This window comes from Felis catus, chromosome C2 (assembly GCF_018350175.1).
Source record: "Felis catus isolate Fca126 chromosome C2, F.catus_Fca126_mat1.0, whole genome shotgun sequence".
Taxonomy (NCBI): domain Eukaryota; kingdom Metazoa; phylum Chordata; class Mammalia; order Carnivora; family Felidae; genus Felis; species Felis catus.
This window is the reverse complement of record NC_058376.1, coordinates 112,713,747-112,733,976: the sequence shown is the minus strand read 5'-3', so window position 1 is coordinate 112,733,976 and position 20,230 is coordinate 112,713,747. Positions and strand designations below refer to the sequence as shown.

The following is a 20,230-nucleotide window of genomic DNA, read 5'->3' as shown; positions in this document are numbered from 1 at the left end:
GAGACTCTATCCCCATGTTCCAGTAGAAATAAAGCAGATCTAATAAAAGGGAATTTAATATCTTTTCTACTCATCTGAAAGTCTCATAAATATTTAATATATTTATTATGTGTAAAGAATACATATCACATTTATTCAGTTTCAACCTCTAAGGAGACAGTATTGAAGTTTTTCATGTAGTGGATTATATTTCACTCACTAGCTGAAAATAAATACATCCTAAGGATTGAGCAGAGTAGTCAAAACGTGGCCCATGATATTTCCCCACTGTGTTCTAGTAAAGTAATTCCAGAGAAACAAAAAACAGTCTTCATGGATAGTGTAATTCACAGCAAGCTTTTTCAGCCTTTTTCTTCCTTCCTTCCTTCCTTCCTTCCTTCCTTCCTTCCTTCCTTCCTTCCTTCCTTCCTTCCTTCCTTCCTTCCTGTTGACCTGAAGTCTTTTTTAAAAGTTCTCTTGGAAGCACAGGGTCTTATGTTTAGACCACTATATTCTAATCTAGACAGCAATTATTTGTACAAATGCAGAACTATTGTATATGTCATAAGTCAGGATAGGCTAGGAAATTTTGAATACCACTTAGAGTGACAGATTTCAGGATTAGAAGTTTTAAAGGGATGTCAACGAACTTAGAGTTTTACATTATTGTAATTAGTTCTTTTTTTCAGTGTACTTTCATTTGGCTTCCACATATATACTTTTAAGTTTATTAACATAGTCTGCATGTTTGTAATTTTATATTGCTGTGAAGTCAGCTATATTCTTCTGCTATTATTTGCTTAACACCCCACTTAACTGCCGAACACTGATATTGTTTCCAATTTCAAAAATAATGCTGCTAGGGGTGTTTTGATATATATATTTTTTTCTTTTGGTTTTCTTATAATGAAGGAAAGTAGAAGCGTAGGAAGAAAGTTACCTCTAATTATATATCTTCAGAACAGCAGTAGCACAAAGCCTTAACAGTATTAAGAAAAAAAGTCGTATTTCTTAAAATTTTATATTGTTTCTTTGCTGGAGACTGAGCAGTAAGCTGGCTGTTGACGAGAAGCCAGCTCTGACTCATTCAGAGTTCTGATTCATGCAGTCACAGGGGAGAAGTGGTACCGGTAGCCCAGCCACCACCCTCTCAATGACTTGTCCTGCTATCTGGTGACATTCACGGGTCAGTTCAGCTAGTGCTTAGTCGTTGTGGACAGAAGAGGCCGGTGCTGGGCCAGAGGTCATAAGCGCAGTAAGGAAGTACGTAGCATGCTCCCTGCCCCCAGACAGCTTAGAATCCCAGGAAGCCGTCGAGCAATGGCACTGCATGGCAGAAGCAGAAGTACTGGTGGAGCTGTGTTTGTTGGCCAAGGCTCGTGAAACAAAGCACCACACACTGGGGGGCTTAACCAACAGAAGTGTGTTATCTCCTAGTTCCGGAGGCTGGGAGTCCAAGATCAGGGTGTCCGCAGAGGTGGTTCCTTCTGTGGGCCATGAGGGAGAAATCCTCTCCAGGAGTCTCCCCCTGGCTTTTGGTGGTTTGCTGATGGTCTTTGGCATTCCTTGGTCATCGAAACAGATGTGATCTCCACCTTTATCCTCTCATGACACTCTCACTGTGTGCGTTTATGTCCAAATTTCCCTTCTTTATAAGGACATCGGTCACATTGGATCAGGTCCTATCCTAATGATCTCATTTTAGCGTGATTACCCTCTGCAAAGACCCCATCTCCAAATAAGGTCCTGAGGGTTACGGTGCCAGCAAAGCTTTTCAAGACAGCGTGATTCAGCCCATAACAGAGGTCAGGAAGAGGATGAGAAGCTTGAGAAGCCTTGATGGGCAGGAGGTTGAGTGCGGCAGACCTGGGAAGGCCGTAGGAGTTTTTGACTGCTTTCTGACTACCCCCTGGTTGACAGCAGCTGCTGGGACGTGCGGCACAGTGATTGTTAACACCCACATAGGCAAGTTGGTCACTGCTATAAAAAGTGACCCTAGGAGTCAAAACTGACTTAGAACAGAAATTGGTACTTTTTCAAAAAGCATCATTTGGAAACAGCTTTTCTGTGAAAAGAGGAAGTGTTAGAAAGGCCTGTGCTTACAGATTAAATGTGGTGTCAGCTTAGTATCCATGCCTGTATTGTTACCCGCTTGCTCAAGTCTTTGGCTGACTTGTGTTTGCTGAGGGAAGAGCACCTGGAAAGAAAGGCTGAGCACCCTCGCTGGAAGATTATATTTGGCCTCTCTGGTTTTGACCTAAATTATAGTTCTTGACTTGAAAAGTAGCTTCAGTAAGCTTTTGAGTCATGATGATTAAATTAACTCTTGATGGACTATGTTAACAGGCTGTGATCTTTTCTTTAAAACTGCTTTTAGCTTTTAAGAAAGTAAACTTTGCATCATCCCGCCGTGTCATTTCTTCTCATCTTAAACTCAGAGTGTCCTAGTTGGGTGGCCTGGAAAGCATGCTAATACAAAGCTTTAAAAAGTTGGCTTTATTTAAACTGATTGATCTTTGTGTCAGTATTGAATTGAATATAATGCCTTATGAAAATTTGCATAATGGCAGCAGTACTTAACTGCATTATTTTGTAGCCAAACATCATGTGTGAAATTGTCATACAGTCTTCAAAAAATTCATATGTTCCATTCAGAGACATTGAGCCAGATGCCTCTAGAATTTTAAATTAGCCAGATACTATTTTCCTTTTCAAATGGAAAAAAGTAGGTCAGAGAAATTTATTGAGCGATGTTACCTTCCTCTGCATGAATTTTTTTTTCGTGGGTTTTTTTTTTTTTTCCTTTTTGAAGGGAAAGGAGGAGTAGTTTCCAGATGAAGGATAGGGGAGACGTGTGAGAGATTTCTGGTAATAGGACAGATATATATATTTTTTCCCCACTAAAAACTATATACAGATTTTTTAAAAATGGCTGCATGCAAGTTAGTAGCTAAACTGCAAATAAGTCCTATGCCTGGTAGTCTGAAATCTGTTGCTGCTGGTCCTTTCTGAATGTGTCACCTTGCAAATGGCAATATGGGAGCACATGTACTTCTGGCCAGGCACTCAGTGAAGGGGTTCTCATGGTGCTGGAACTGGTACTGATGAAAGGTTGTGTTCCATTCATCAGAGTACCCTAAAACTGTCTGGACTCTCTCAGTTGGCCGTGCAGGTTTCAAGTAAATGTTGCCTTGGTGCTTTGTCTTTTGCTCGCCGATAGTGTGGTCATAGGTTTTAGGACGTAGCACTCAGGAGCCAGGAACTGTGCTTTACTCTCTTTGGTGTTCCTAGGACCCAAAAATGTGCCTGGATTTGGTTAACTGTTGTTGACTTGTTTGTTGAATGCCGTAGCAATGAAGGAAAAAAAAGCCCCACCTACTTATTACCCGTTCAGAAGATATGGTGTCTAAACCAGCTGGGGGGGGGGGGGGGGTAGAAAGGCCCAACACTCTTTCTTCAGCCCTGCTGCTCCTTATGACCAGTTGGTGTCTGCTGCTGCAAAGACACGCCCAAAGAAGCCAGCTTTTCTGAGATAAAAACGATTCAATGACAATTATTTAAGTAGAAATTGCTACTTAGATATGTACTGTGCCTTAGTAATGATTGAGCAGGAATATTAAACACTCTTGAATAAGCATGTGTTGTCAAAATAAGGATTTAGGGATTAGTCAGAATACATCATAATAAAATGGTAAATTTTTTTTTTTTTAGTTCATCAGAGAATGTATTTAGTGGAGAGTAGTTATGTCCTGTTGGCTAGTTGGCTATACCTGACCGACATTGTTGAGCTCTGTGCTTTGTCTTGTGGTTGCAGCAAGAGCACGCTGCCCCCAAGAAGAGCAAAATCCAGAAAACTAGGGAGAGAAGCGATTGTCACATTACACCACATATGATAATAAAGGCATCTCCACAGTACTAGGGATACATGAGCAGTGATTCGCTCTTCAAATTCCCAAGGGAGTAGGTGAGCACTTGAGCTGATCTTCGAAGGACAAGCAGATTTTTAGGAGCACATAGGGTAGGATGAAGGGGGAAAGAAGGGTTTCTAGAGGAGGGATTAACATCTGCAGAGGCACAGAGGTGAACAAAACCATGATCATCTCCTATACGAATAGGGTCTAGAAAAATCTTTCCTCTTTATCAGATTTAAGTAGGAAAGGTTAAACGTACACAGACTGTGATTTTTAGAACCCCTAAGAAACCTCACCTGATCCACGTTGATGTGTGTCCTAAAAAGTTCCAGTTCCTACTTCAGGGATGGTTCTGAAATCTAGCCAAGCATCAGACCACTTAGGGGAACGAGTTGCAAATGCAAATATCTAGCACTTTTGCCCCAGAAACTCTAATTCAGGAAGAAAGGGGAAGAGCCTACTAGGGTAACTCTTTAAATTTCCCGATGGCTTGACATTCTTCAGCCAGTTTTTTGCAGAAGCTCGGTGACTTGATTTGAAACACTCACCAGTGAGGTTTCTGTGGGAACCGGTGGCACTTTCTCTTTCCCTGGTGGAAAGTGCTCCAGGGCCCAGGGAAATTGTAAGTCTTGCCTGCTGACACTCACATACAGATGAAAGCAAATTAAAATTAGTATCAGAGTGGCCTTGAGAGAAGTATGTAGGAAAACACTACAACTGACGGCACTTTGGATTGGAGACCTGTCCCACCACTTCCTTCTGGGGGCCTGAGGAAGCTGGTCTCAAAGTTTTTGGCCTTGGAACCCCTTCTCATTCAAAAATGACTGTGGACCCAAAGAGGTTTTATGTGTCTGTTAATATTTGTTGTATTAGAAATTAAAATAGAAATATTACTAACATTTGGTAATATATTCTAAAATTCTCATTACATATTAACCAGAAATAACACTTTTATGAATAATGAATGAATAATAAAAATATGAGTATTTTTCAAAATATAAAGTGAGTAGAATGACATTGTTTACATTTTTGAGTTCTATTTAAATGTGTGGATAAATGGAAAACACATTGTTTGTTGCAATATCACACATTATATAGCTTCTGGAAAACTGCATTGTACACTCCTGAGACAAAGAGAGCAAAAACAAATAATGCCTTAGTATTATTATGAAAATGGATTTGACTTTGCAGGTACCCCCAATAGTCATGGGGTTCCCTGGAGAATAATTATCTCTTAAGGCCACCCAGCAGAACACCTGTTACCTTCCTATACGTGTGCATGTGTACTCACACACCCATGCACACTGCACACAGGCTTCCTAAGTATTAGTTACTGCCTAGGCTCCTCAAAATAAAGATTCTGAGAAGATGGACTACCATGGTTCATTCTAGGAATTACTCTATTTGGAGTATATTTTATTATTATTTTTAAAATATTTTTTAACGTTTATTCATTTTTAAGAGAGAGCATGAGCAGGGAAGGGGCAGAGAGAGGGAGACACCGAATCTGAAACAGGCTCCAGGCTCTGAGCTCTCAGCACAGAGCCCGACGCGGGTCTTGATCTCACAAACTGTTGAGATCCTGACCTCAGCTGAAGTCAGACGCTCAACCTACTGAGCCACCCAGGTGCCCCGATTTTATTATTTTTTTAAGTGTTTGTTTAGTTTTGAGAGAGGGAGAGCATGAGCAGGGTAGGGGCAGGGAGAGAGGAGGACAGAGGATCCAAAGCGGGCTCCACGCTGATGTCAGTAAGCCCGTTGTGGGGCTCATACTCACAAACCATGAGATCGTGACCTGAGCCAAAGTCAGAGGCTCAACTGACTGAGCCACCCGGGGGGTCCTGGAACAGACTTTAAATGAACACGAAAGAAGACAGCTAAGCATCTTTTGAATGAATAAATGTTAAATATTTATGTACTATGTACCTCAATATGTTAGTTAATCAAATGAGAAGTTAAGATTAGACACCTTTGCAGCCCACCATTTAGAATCTGTGATTATTTCCAAGTAAATTAATATTGGAAGCTAGTATTCCCAATTAAAGATAGCACTGGATCGTGGTTAAAATAACAAGTTCTGAATCCAGAAAGCTTTGTCGGAATCCCTGCCCCAATTCTGACAGGAAACATGGGTGAGTGGCTGAACACCTTGGAGCCTCAATTTCCTCATCTCTAAATGAGAATAGTAGCAGTAAAGGTTCACAGTCCCTTATATTCATTTCTAAAATTCAAACAATTTTGAAATTTTATTTTTAAAGTTTATGTATTTTATGAGAATGCTTGCTTATGAGTTGGGGGAGGGGCAGAGAGAGAGGGAGGGAGAGAATCCCAAGCAGGCTCCATGCTGTCAGTGCAGAGCCCGATGTATGGCTTAAACTGATGAACCATGAGATCATGACCTGAGCCAAAATCAAGAGTGGGGCGCTTAACCAAATGAGCCACCCAGACAGACGCCTGATGTTTTACTTTGAAATGGAAACGGGTATTTTATTTATGACTCATGGAACGGCAAAAACTGACCTGAACCCATTTGGTTGTAAATGCTGACCTAACCAGACAGAATCTCTTTTCATTTATCCTGCCTGATAGGACGAGTTGTGCGTTTTGCTGCAGATATTGAGTGATTTATGTAGTACTGTCCTGGGCCTTGCTTAGTCTGTCTATTATGGATGTGTCATAGTAAATCATAAATGCAAGGACTTTGGATAAGTGATTGAGGATAGGTAGTACCTCATTAGGCTTAAATGGGCTAATGTATACCTATGATGTCTAGAATATTTCTCAGTACATAGTAGCATATTAGGTTTTGTTAAATACGGTAATATTTCCAAATAAACCTAGAAACCACTGAATAGAAAAGTAACCCCTTTTTAGTTTACTAACATTTCCACATGAATGAAAGGTGGAGTTTTGTTTTATTTTTCCCTCTCGTTTTTGGCAATAGAAAAAAATTGGCAAGGTGCTGTTTTCCCGCTTTGTATTAAGGAAAATAGTAACACTGCCTGCCCTTCATCCTGCATCCCATGGGAGGACATAGTCCCCAGTGAATCCTGGATGGAGGGCACTGCTGTCTCACCAGATCCTTGTCTCTATCTGTGCAAGGCAAGGCCTGTGGTGCTTGAACAAATCCTCCAGCCTGGGAACTTTCATGTTGCCAATGAAAATGGTTTATAATATCATAATAGTAACTGGCCAACTGGTGAAGGGTAAGATAACAAGGACATTTGACCTCTTGGGCCACCCCTGGGCCACTCCTTCATCAAGCCTCTTCAAATAAATGCTTGGTAACCAGCTGGAGAGTGGGATCTTGAATGGATTGGCACTTGAGATGTTCTCCAGGTGTACATCAGGGTGTAGATGAAAATTAGTATATGCCCACTGGACATGGCACTTTGATCTTCAAAGCGTGAAAGGTATGTTACAGATCGGCCCCGGGAGTGAGTCTCTGTTCTCGTCTGTGACAGGCGCCACGGGCTGATTTCTCTCCTATCTTCTGTTGCAATTACAGTTTCCTAGGCAAGGCTTGCAGCAGACCCAGCAGCAGCAACAGACGGCCGCCCTGGTGCGGCAGCTCCAGAAGCAGCTTTCTAGTAAGTACCCCTGCATCACAGAACAGATGGCTCCCCGGAGATTAAAAACAAGCAGGCAAAACACAAGTTGGTGGCTCCGCAAAATCTGCACTGTCTTCCTTCGGTGCCGTTTTCATCTTCATTTTAGTCCAGGCTGGTTGTTGTTTTGTTGGGGTTCCGTCTGGTTCAAATGCTTCCCCCGCTGCCCTGGAAAAGTCCCGATCTTTTTTTCGAGTTCAGAGATGTTTTCTCTTGCTTCCATCTGAACCCAGAAACGCTTCTTTGCATTTGGGAAACCCGTGCAGAACTGCAGGTACCCTTTTTTATCAAGCCGGAAGGCTCGGAGAACAACTTGGCTGATGCCCTCAAGTGTGCTGATGAAGGAGGTGCGGTGTCTGACCTGGAGGAGTGCCAGCACTGAGACCGTGCCTCTTCTTGCCACTGCACCATCCCGTCCTTCCTGATAACGGGGCAGAGAAATCCCTGCCTGCTTTGCTGGTGTGAATTTTGTTTGTTTAATGGTGCTGCCTCTCTACAGCAGTTCCAACAACTCATTTCACCACACCTCACCTAGACGTCGGCAGTGTGCTCCCATGAATTGAGTCACCCATGTGTTGCCATCACAGGATGGGAAATATTTTTAGAAATGGGAGCCAGACCCCTGTGATGCAAAGAATATTGGCCCAGAAGTTAAGTCTAAATTCCGGTGCCAGCTCTGTCGGGACTGGCAGTTTGTTCTGGGTCTCAGTTTGTGTCCTTTTCAAGGCAGATTAGAGACCAGCTAGTCCTAAAGGCAGCTGTGTGACTCTGGGAGGATGTTGTCAGGAGGAGGGTCAGTTTGTGACTGAGGAGCAACTTGGTTTTCGTCTTAACTTTCTGCCTGGCTGCTGTCCGTGTTGATTTCCTGGTGGAGGGAGTACCCCTCTTATATACCTTGCTTTTTTTCCCTTTAAAAACATTTGCCTTTTTTAGCCTCATTTAATTTGTTAAATCGTTTAAATCCGTCTTCTTTTCTAACTACTGTGTAATAGGTGTGGTTTATTAAACAAATGTGAGGTTAAAATTTTTTATTGTTTTATTCGAGAGTTCCTACTTTCACTTGGCTAAAGAGAGAGTAAAATTTTAACACAGGGACAACATGCTTATATTTTAGGGGTTTTTTTCCCCTTCTCTTTAGAAATAAGTACCTATGGTTTTTATGCAGTATCACCTATTTTGGGAGCATATCTACCTCTATTTCCTGTTTCCCAGAACTCATGAAATGCAGGTCTCATTTTCGTTTTAACCCATCATTTACGGAACACTTGTTTTGGCCCCAGGCGTTGTGACTTCACATATATTAATTCACTTAATTCCTTAAAAACCACCCTGTGAGTTTAGGTATTACTATCCCTATATTCTAGATGAGGGAGTTGGACTCATTGGCCCAAGTTATTGAGCTAAAAGTAAGGGGCAGAACTGGGACTTGAATTCAGATGGTCTCCTTCCAGAGCCTACCTCTTAACCACAACACACTCTGCTCCCTCATATTAGCAGTTATGCCAGCCTCCTTGGTTGAATAATGGCCACTTTGGAATGATGGCCACTTTGCTGACACATCATTCAACTCTACACTGTACAACTCCAGATGGCCCCTTTTGTATCCTCACTCACGTGAATGGAGCCTTTGGATTTGAATAGTCCCACCAGAGTTATGGAAGCAGTAGCTGTTTCTCCCCTCCCCTCCCCTTCCCTCTTTTTCTTTTCCTTTCTTTTCTTTTCCTTTCTTTTTCCTTTCCTTTTCTTTTCTTTCATTTAATTTGGGAGAGAAGGAGGTTGAAGGGGCAGAGAAGGGGTGGGGGGGGGGCGGTGGAGAGGAAATCCCAAGCAGACTCAGCACCATCAGTGCAGAGCCTGATGCAGGGCTCAAACTCACAAACCAGGAGATCAAGATCTGGGCTGAAATCAAAAGTCGGATGCTTAACTGACCGAGCCACCCAGGCACCCCAGCAGTAGCTGTTTCTAAGTCTCTGTAGGAGACTTTGTCCCTACTATTGTATTTTTCTATATGTGTGTGTACATGCACACATGTACACATATGCATAGGCACAGACTTGAGTCGACACACACAACCACTCTCACACATGTATACACCCTTGTACACTTCTCTTTTATGTATCTTACGGCGATTTGCAGATTTTCCCATTCCACACCACTTTTCTCTCACTATAATGTCAGTGTGAAAGTTTTGGGAACTTTCAACATTTTACACTACTTAGAGTCCTTCCATATGTTAGTACTGAGTTGTTTCTTAGTTCAGAGACAGAGACTTTAGATGGGCCAGTTAGTGTCCCAAGGCTTTGTGCTGGCAGGCGGAGGACTCTGATGTAGAGCAGGTGTCTGTGTGGAATGAATTCAGTTGCCATTTTTAGACCTTACCGTTCAGGTCTCTGGGCTAGTGTGCACTCCCTGGCCAGTCTGTTCCCCTGTTCTTGAAGCTGGTACTGAGAACGGTGACAGGAGGGTAGCATCTGTCGGTGGTATAATTTTGCATCCGCAATTTTATTTGAATTTATTTTTCTCATTAGGTAACCAGCCACAGCAAGGAGTGACTCCCTATGGGCATCCATCACACTTCTGAATCTGGAAGAGGACAAGACCTAAAGTTTTATGTTTGCACTGAAAAATAGGAAATCAAATTTAATGCATCAGTCATCTTTAGAAATGTCCCTATGTTCTTTTCTTTCTTTGAAGTTTTTCTATATTTTGTGCTACATTTCATATAGAGGCATTTAAACAAAGAGAAAAGGAGGAGGTGTGGTTTGGGGTTTTTTTTTGTTACTTTCAACTTTAAAGTAGGTATAAAAATGTGGATCCTGCAGGCCTATTCAAGGAAGAGCTTGGTAGCAGATCTTTTGAAATTGGTGCTTTTTCTTTTTTTTTGAATCTCCTAGAATGAATTATGGTGGATTTAAAATATTCATGTATTCATTAATGATGAAGGGTTTTTTTGTAGTTTGTTTTGTTTTGTTTTTTTCCCAAACTGCTGGACCAAACTACTGATTTGAAAGGCATGTCCAATCTTGACAGGAGAGTAATCCATTTATTCTACTTTCACCTGTGATGGTGAAATGGACATCTATTTGCATTGCTCTAATTTGAAATGTTTGTAATTTCATAAGCACTTTATAAACTTCGTTCTTATTTATGTAGGATTTTTCTTTGCTTTTGTTGTGGTCAAAAGGTGCTGAAACAGATTGTTGCTTAGTACTTAAATTTCTTAGATCAAGAACTTAAACCCAGGCTTCTGTGAGAGCCACCCTAAGATCTGTGGAAGCCTGTTAGAAGTAGCTGTACTCGAGTTTGTTTTCAGTTACAAGATCATTGACCAGAGTCTTTGTGAAGGTACAACATGTAAAATTCTAAAGGCCCGAACAAGCCACAGTGGAATTGTTCCCATTATTTATTGCCAGATTTGGCAAAAAGGACACTTGGTTCTCCTGAACCTTATGCCAACTTGAGAACAAACAGTCTTGCCGCTGGCCTGAGATTCCACAGCGCTCAAACTTGATGTGGTTTCCAGAGAATCTGGCCCCCAAGTCCAGAAGGCTCTGGTTTTCATAAAGGTGTATTTGCTGTTTATTTTGTATGGTAAGTATTTGCTATTTTGAATTTAACTATTAATGTTGGTGTCAGTCTTGGTTGTGTATTGCATATACTGTATTTATAAATTGGTGCAAAAAGCACAAGTAAATTATACATCAAATTTATTATAAAGAAATAGTAACTATTTTAACTTTGTTCAAGTATGTGGTAATTTGCTCCTATTAGAGTAAAAAATACAGTAAATTATTATCAGTTTGTGTAACTTAAGAGTATTCCATATAATATTTTTTTAGATTTAGATGCATAAAATTTTGAATGTGAAAATTGCAGGGCATTTTAAAACATGTGGGGGATATTTTCCCATGTTTTGTGTTAATTCATTTTCTTTTGCCATATAATTTTACATGTAATGTAGTTGAGCATACTGTGAATAGACTTGTCTATAATGAGCAAACCACGTAGAACTACTTTTTTAAAACATAGCTAGAACAACTTTAGAGCGTTTCTTTTGCAGATCATTATATAAATAATTTATATCTTCCTAGGTGAGTTACTCATTGCAAAGTTTGACTCATGCAAACGACCTCAAATACATGTCCGCTTACTTTGCTGTGGCAGCACCCATGTGAACTGCTTTGTACACTGTGAAATAATGCACTCCAGCCTGCTCATTTCATGTTTACTCTGGGCTGGAAAAGACTTTGCCAAAACATTAAAGACCATTCTTTTCACTAAATTAACATACTCTATCTGCTTTCGGAAGACAGATCTTTACATTTCAACTGGTTTTGTATATCAGGTTTTGGGGGTTTTGTGCTTTTTTTTTTTTCCCTCTTGAGAATCATACTTAGATTTCATGAAGTTATTTTTCTTCAAAGTAATATATCCATATAATAATTGCCTTGGCAAAACAACCGAAATGTGAATGTTGTGCCTAGTGAGTGAGTCATGTTCCGTCCTGATTTTCTTTTCAAGAATTATTGGTATTTAAAATGCCAATTTTCAGTTTGAACCATACATTTTTTATAGTTCAGTATCGCAAACAGCAGTAATATTGTTTCAAGAATGAGTGTTATAATTGCATAGCATTTGTATGCACTTTATGGTTTGCATAAGTTAGTGAAATTAATTTATTAATAATCATTTTGCACATGAAAGCTGTGGGGTATACCTTTTTTCTTGTTGCGTCCTTTTCTTTTCAGGTGACAAAGCTAAGTTATGGTGTAATTCAGATTCTATAGAAGGTTGAGGAAAAACCTGGTTTACCCCTGTGCATTATAAAGAGAGCAACTGGAATTTTTAATCTAGTCTTAGCATATTTCCTTCCACTTAATCCTATATCCTAAGGGGTTTCTTTTTTTTTTTTTAGCAAATGCATTAATTTGCATTAAAATCACAAGGGAAAGCCGTATCCTTTGCCAGAACCTGGTGGTTTTGCTTTGTAAGATAGGAAATTATCTTAGGATAAGATGGGAGGACCCTCCCCCCGCCCACCCCCCCAGGCCTTGTAAAAATAAGACTTTGAAATTGGCCATAAGAATCCCTTAAATATACCTGTTTACACCATACTCTCATTCCTAATAGTTTACATTTGTCGTTTTATTTACTCCTCTTAGCCCTGAAGTAGAGGAGGTCACAGGGAGAATGAGTATGTTTGACCTCCTGTGGCCACAGGGTACCAACATCAGAGCTAGTAGCAATCAGGCCCCCTCTTATGTGGGGCCAGCTGCAAGTTGGTGTGATGAAAACACAATCAGCAGGGGCTAACATAGTTCTTGGTTTTGTGTGCTGAGGTATCTGAGCAAGACCTATGGCATATCCTTTTTTTCCCACTTAAATTACGCTGGAAAATCCCAGCCTCTAGAATTAAAAAAAGATGAATCATAATGTTCCCCCAAATCAATTCACATTGAATTACAAAAAAACAACATTTAATGTAGGTTTGATCAAATTTTAAGTACAATGAAACTTCATTATATGTATTTATGTCTTAGATCGAGATTTTTCCATTTTCCTTTCCCCTAAAGGATTATCACTTAATGAAATAACTTGCTCCTTAAAGCAATGGTTCCTCCTCAGAATATTTTCCTTATAAAGCGTTCCAAACCAAGGATGCCTGAGTTAGATTTTGAAGTGATAAAGAAGTTTTGTTGTATTTTTGAAGGCTTTTTAATTAGTTTATCTCCGTAAAGAGGTAATCAACCCCCCTTTTCACATTTTATGAAGTGTAGGTGTTAAGTTGCTTTTTACTTGTGGAAAAGTTAGGCTGCCTTTATCTTAAATGCAGTTATTAAAACATTTTTGTATTCCCCATCAATGAAAAATTTCAGTGTACACAATAATCATAATAAAAACAGTGCTTATTTTCTCTAGGTTTTACTAAAATATTTCTAAACCAGCCACAAAATATCCACACATCAAAATGATAAATTTACATCAAGACTGCAAATTTAATCTTTTCCATTGTCTCTTCTTAGTGCCATGCTTGTAACATTGATAGAAGGTGGACACTAGGCAGCTGGTAGTGAGAAAAAGTCCATTCTTGAATGAAGAATTCAGATACATTAGCCATTTGTTATTTTATGGTGGACAGTTTTACCTTAATGTTCATTGTTATTTGTTGGCAAAATAAAAGTGCCTTAAGTTAAAAGTTTGTTTGGAGATCAATTAACAAAATCACTATCCATCATACTGCATTTATTTACAAGTCTTTTTTTTTTTTTTTTGCATGTCCATTATGAATTTAATATTGTAAATGTACTCAAATTCATTTACATGCCTATGGCTGCCTTTGATTAAACTTCTTCCAAAAAATAAACTCTGTCCAGGTGTTGACTCTGTTCAATTTTATTTCATTTCAGATTACCTGAATATAAGTTGTTGCATAATCACTACCCAGTGGATTCCTTGCTGTGCATTTGTATATCCCAGAATCTGAGGTTTGGGGATTCTGAATGATGAGGGTACCTCGGGGCTGAAAAGGCTCAATTCCATGAGTCCTCCCTTTATTTGCCATTGAGAGCAAGGAGTGGTCAGGCATCTCCCATGTGATTTCTGGCTTGGGGACTCCCAGGGCCACACAGAGGAGCTGAAGGGCAGCTCCTGTCCTTGTGAGAATGCTCCTGGGTGGGCGATTTGTAATTCGGGGTGCGTAGGCTACAACCATTACTGGAACAGTAATCAGGGCATGGCCAACACTATTTTGAGCCTTACAAATATAGTTTCCTCTGTCGTAAGCTGTTGCGTCTTTGATGACTAAGGTGCCATTTTCATGCAATATAAATTTTCCATTAATTTGAGGCCCATCTATTATATAACCGCTTGGTGTAGTCCACTTGATATTTGGCTTAGGGCTTCCATCAGACACACAGTGCAGGGATAGAGAGTCTCCACTGAAACAGTAAACTGTTCCCAGTGCATAAGTAAGAATGACTGGCTTCTGGCCAATTTCTAATACAATTAATTTTTCAATATAGCCAACTTGATTTCTTGCTGCACACCGATATTTTCCTGCATCATCTCGAGTTGTTTTAGAAATGATAAAAGAGCCATTGCTTGCTATCAGATACTGAGAAATTCGAGGTTCATTGGGAAATCTTGTGCCATTTGGTAAAATCCAGATGATTTCAGGTGGTGGGTTACCATCCACAGAGCAATTCAATGCTGTGGACTTGCCAAGCTGGGCAACTATTTTTTCATTATATGGATTTCTGAATGTTGGTCTTCTTAGCATTTCTAATACTTCTAACTGTACCACCAGCATGCTCTCTCCTCCTTCATTCCGAGCCACACAGATAAAATCTGCTGAATCTGAAAGCCTCACATTCCTAATTTCCAAGGTTCCATTTTTATGGACTGTGATTCTGCTTCCATAGTATGGGGCTGTGAGGAAAATATTGTCCGGCATGATCCACATGATCTGAGGCAATGGTGTTCCTTCGGCTCTGCAGTCAAAGTGTTTTTTGGAATGCCTCACAGCTGTGGCTTTAATAACTGTTTTGTTTGTATACAGACCATTGATTAATGGAGGTTTGGAGACGACATCCAGTTTGTACATTTTGGTGTCATCCCCACTGGGATTTCGGGCCACACACACATACTCTCCAGAATCGAGTAGCTGCACTTTGTTGATGGACAGAGACGCGTTGGCATGAAATGTGTATCGGTCCTTAGAGAATGAAATCATATCATGGGAAGGCAGCAACCAAAATACTTTTGGTTTGGGTTCACCAACGACCTCACAGTCAAGGACCGCCGTGTCTCCAGCCTTGATTCGCATGTTACTCTTGTAACCCTGCCTGATCCGTGGGGCAGCTGTTATGACCGTTAGGTGGACCTTCATTTCATCCTTCCCTAGAGTGTTCTGGGCATAGCAAGTATAATCTCCTTCCTCTGCTATCCCAACTTTGTTGAAGTATAAGGTTCCATTGTCAAAAAGGGTATACCTCCTGGTCCTGAGGCCACTGTCATCGGCTTGCATCGCATTGTTTATCATCGTTCCATCAGGCAAACTCCAAGATATCTCAGGCACTGGTGAGCCAGAAGCCTCACAATCAACTTGGAAATCTTTCCCATGAAATACCTGCTTTTTAAAATGTTGCTTGTGATAAATTTTAGCGGGTTTCAGTCGTAGGCTCACATGCATCAGTATCAGATCATCTCCCATTTTGTTTCTGGCCACACACAAGTAGTCACCGCCATCTTTTTCTGTTATTGAGCCAATAAACAAGGATCCATTTGGATAGACGTGGATGCGGCTGCCCATTCTAAGGAGAGAAGACACATTTTGAGTGTGCAGCTATTAGCAAGGGGTGAAAGAGTTGTCCTTATTTACATAGGATTAGCTCCATGGACATTTTCTTAAACTGTTGCAGTGAAATTAAAATCAGTTCTAGCTTATTGACTCTCTTCTAAGCCATTTCCTGAAAGAAAATTATCTCATCGAGCAGATACAATACAGTGCAAAGAGTATTTCTCAGATGGACTTCAAATGTCTTTTACAATCGTGATTTTAGAAATACAATGCTGAGAATGCTAGAAATGTTGGATGCCTTAGACACATGACCTTCGTCATATTGAATGATTTTTACATATCAAATGATTATCTTGTGACTGTCAGTAAAGAACTTTCATGCATACTTGCTCAGGAAAGATGCCAGACTATATTTTTTTAAAAAGATTAGTAACAAAACGGAATTATGTGGTTATAAAATAAATTATTCTTTGTTATGAAGAAAGAAAATGTCATGTCAATGTGAGACTCATTAGAAGCCTGCTGTTGGATCTGTGCTTTGCAGCAGCTGAAAAGTGGTCTCTGCGTTTTGTCCACCATGCCACGCTATTTTTCTCCCTGAAGTTATCACAGCCTGCCATTACCACAGTGAACCACCAGGTGGCACATGTTTCCTGATAAAACCAAATCTAGCTTTTCAGAAAGACCCGTGGAAAATGAATTGGCACTAAAAATGGGATCGAGATCATCCATCAGAGAACATCTATACATGTTTTTCTTCCACTTTTTTTTGGCAAGGTGCCAAGCAGGCAAATGAAACAAGAAGAAAGCTTGGACAATCTTTCACAGCATAGCCGCTACCCAAGTCAAACAGCCCAAGTCACTTTTCATTCTCCAGCAAACAAGTATGGATAGTGTTGTGGTACGTTACAAAAGGTACTGTTATTTTTAAATCTTTAAGTAGTTCCCCACTATACAGCTGAAAGTACTGATATTTAGAGAGCCTTAGTAACTTGCCTCGGGTTACAGGGCTGGTTCTCAAATTCCTATCTTTTTCATCACCTGATATTCTTATCTAATACTTTATAAAAGCACTGATTCTTAAACTTGGGTGAATATGAAAATCATTTATGGAGTATAAAATGGGTCCCCACCTCCCTGAATTTGACTAAATTGGTGTGGAGTGTGACCTAGGCATCAGGATTCTTAGTTTTCCAATGATTCTCATGCAGCCAAGTCCGAGAACAGTGCTCTAAATCTTGGCTCTCAAAAACAGTTCTCTCATCACCTGCATTTCCTGGCTTCACTTTTCAGAGATTCTGATTCACTAGATTTGGCCAGGGATCTGGGAACCCAGTGAGTAACAAACGTCCCAGGTGACTGTAGCTCCTAAGTAACACAGTTTGAGAACCAGTCTCAAATTTTAGCAAGCACTAAAATCACCTGGAAGGCTTTTAAGAACACAGATTGCTTGTTAAAACACAGTCAGTTTCTGATTTGCCACGTTCTTAGGCAATGCTAATGCTACTGGCAGGGGGACCACGTCCTTTGAGAACCATTGATTTTTAGAGGGACCTTGTCCTGCCCCCAAATCTGGATGCACCTCCAAGTTGTAATATAGAAGAAGAGATGATAGCGGTTTCTTTTGGTAAACTAGTATTTTTAAGAGACAAAATTGACTTTTGAAAGTAGAAGTGGTCCCCGTGTAAAAGAAATAGAATTCTTTATGAAGATTAATAATGTACAAGCAAGTGTCTGTATTGTTTCTAAAGCAATGCTTCTCAGCTTTTATTGGGCATGTGATGCATCTGGGTATCTTTTTAAAGTGCAGATTCTGATTCAGCAGGTCTAGGCTGAGACCAGATGCTCTGCCTTGTAACAAGCTCTTAGGTCATGAGGAGGGAGGTTCTGAAGAAGAAGAAACCATTCTGTGCTGAAACAAGTCATCTATGTTGAAAGTACTGGAGACAGACTGGTAGTGCTCTGAATCAAAACTGTTTTTGAAAACCCAGAAGAGGCTTTTTGGTTCAGGTGAAAAGTAGGCTTTAAGAAAGTGAAAGGGTTTTGCTTTTTTTGGTCATGATGAAGGAGTTGCAGATAAGCACAGCTATGATGAAAGTTTTCTCATTTTTAGACTCTAAAGTTGAACCTTCTAAAGCTAAGAAGTGGAAACAGTAAGGACTTTTTTTTTTCTTTTTGCAATAAATTGCCCCTTTTGTTTCAGTTGACATATCTAAAGCATCTAAGAGTATCCTTACCTTTTTGAGATTAGTTGCAAAATAATAATTGAGGTGTTTAGTTAGCAAACAAGTTGAATTTCATTATAAAAGAAAAAAATGCCAGTACCTCTCATGGGCCATGGTACCATCTGTGATCATTATACACTCAGTTGCCTCTTCCACAATATGAACAATCTGTGTTCCATAAATACTCCCCCAAAACCAAATATAAATAACGTACTTAATTTCCTTGCTGTTTACCTCTGAAGGAGGTAGATACCTGGTCAAGATTTATTTTGAGGTACTAATAATGTGTTTTTAGAACACTCTCCAGACTTCCTTTCAGTTAATTTTTTAAGACTTTTCTTAAATCTTTTAGTGCCCCTGGTTAAGATTTCCATTTTTCCAAAATTGACTTAACATCCAATAAGTGTTTTAGATCTTTTCCTTAATAACCTAAATTTTGAACTTTAGCTGTTATTCCCATCAGGAATGTAATACCTTCTTGCTTTGTGCTTTCTGCGCGAGTGGTGGAAACTGTATTCAAGATTACACAGAAAGTTGATTGCATTACAAAATTCCCTCCTCCCTCTTTTTGGATAGAGAAATTACAAATACTTTTACATAGTTACCATCTTAAAGCTGTCCCAAGTATGAAAGCAAATTAGATTGTTAATCTGCTTTTAACTATGTGAATTCAGTAAGAATTGAATAGCTAGCTGGCCCTTAAACATGTAAGAAGGTTGATTTTTATATATTATTTTATATTAACCTCAAAAGGATTAGTTCTCTTCTGAAAGAGTTACTTGTATGTCCAGTCTATGAGCTATCTCAATCTGCTGCTGGCTTCACCATATTGCTTTTTCCATTTCAGAAACTGTACAGAAGATCATCTCAACACAAAGGTATGGTTTACCTGTGCCACTGGTCGACAACAGCTTTGGATGGTAGCCTCCAGATTATTCTGGGTTTGGGCTCCCCAATGGCTGAGCAGTTCAGTAGTAATTTGTCCCCAAAATTCACCTCAGTCCACTTCTGGGATGCAAATTCTATCCTGGGCATGGTTTCTCGCTCTTCCACTGTAAGAATTACCACTCTTCTCTCAGAGCCAGTGGTGCTGGTAGCGATGCATTCATAAGTGCCCCTGTCTGAAGAGGCCACATTTCTTATATACAGAGTCCCATTTGAAAATAATAACAACTTGGAACTTATAAACTGCAGTGGTTTCACTTCAGTGCCATCAGAGAGGACCCAGTGAACACTGGGCTGAGGAGTCCCTTTGACAGTACAGGGCAATTTCAAACTTTCACCCCAAGTCCCTACAATGATTTGCCTCTTTTGCTCCAGAATAACAGGTGGGGCTGCAATGACTTGTATTTTGACCAGCAGTGAATCCTGGCCAGCTGAATTGCTGGCCATGCACTTGTAAAAGCCCCGGTCATAAATGCTGAGATTGTGGATGACCAACGTTCCATCAGATGTCACCAGGGCCTGCCTGTTCCCCTTAGATGATTCTGAGACCACTGTTTGGTTTGCGAGAATCCAGGAGATTGTAGGACTTGGTCTACCTTCAGCTCTGCACTTCAGTTCCACGCTGTTTCCGGAATGAACTGTGATCTCTTTGGTACGTCTATCCAGGATCCTGGGGGGATAGGAAACCACGGACAAGGTGACATGAAGGCGATCAGTACCAAGCGGATTGGATGCTGAGCACAGGTACTGTCCGCGGTCCTGAATGTCCACACTCTGTATGGACAGGGTGCCATTAGGTAGCACCTGGAATCTGCTATTCTGTTTCCCTTTAGCCATATCAAATCCTGATAAGAAAAAAGAAATTTATAGTCATAGGTCGTCAAAGTTTAAATAGAAATCAAATTCCTCAAGGGGAAGTCTCAAGAGGAAAGCTTTGGGAGGGGCTGTTAGGCTACTGAGAACAAATATATTTAAAATTAAAATTAGGCCACTTAGTGTTAAGATTGATAAAATTGTTCCTGGAAGTTTATTTCCATAATTTTAATTTAAAAGTCATATGGTTCAACACAATGAAAAAGAGAAGGCTCTCTTTCAAATCACATTTCTTTGTATCTGCCTTCAAAACATTTCAAACTGTTCTTAATTAACATGTTAAAACATATTAACCTTCTAATGAGCAAAAAACTTTATGCAGCAAATGTCAAATGAGGATATTAATCATTTCTGTATGTTGGAGAGATTTGAAACTGGTGTTCTTTGTAT

At 40.1% G+C, this 20,230-nt stretch overlaps 2 protein-coding genes across 6 annotated transcripts in view; one reads left to right on the top strand and one right to left on the bottom strand.

Moving 5' to 3' along the window:
- The window catches only part of MED12L (mediator complex subunit 12L), a 335,495-nt gene extending 323,715 nt beyond the window's left edge, over positions 1 to 11,780 (top strand). The window contains 2 exon segments of the mRNA XM_045037430.1: positions 7,399 to 7,480; positions 10,027 to 11,780. Coding sequence (XP_044893365.1) covers positions 7,399 to 7,480; positions 10,027 to 10,079 — 135 coding nt within the window. The 3' untranslated portion in view covers positions 10,080 to 11,780.
- Positions 11,781 to 13,404: 1,624 nt separating this feature from the next.
- IGSF10 (immunoglobulin superfamily member 10) overlaps positions 13,405 to 20,230 on the bottom strand; it is a 74,839-nt gene continuing 68,013 nt past the window's right edge. For all 5 annotated transcript variants that reach the window (XM_003991995.6, XM_045037427.1, XM_045037428.1 and 2 more), the window contains 2 exons: positions 18,912 to 19,812; positions 13,405 to 15,810 (listed from right to left, as the gene is read on the bottom strand). In XM_003991995.6, the coding sequence (XP_003992044.2) occupies positions 13,902 to 15,810; positions 18,912 to 19,812 (2,810 nt within the window). In that variant the 3' untranslated portion in view covers positions 13,405 to 13,901. The remainder of the gene's footprint in view (positions 15,811 to 18,911; positions 19,813 to 20,230) is intronic.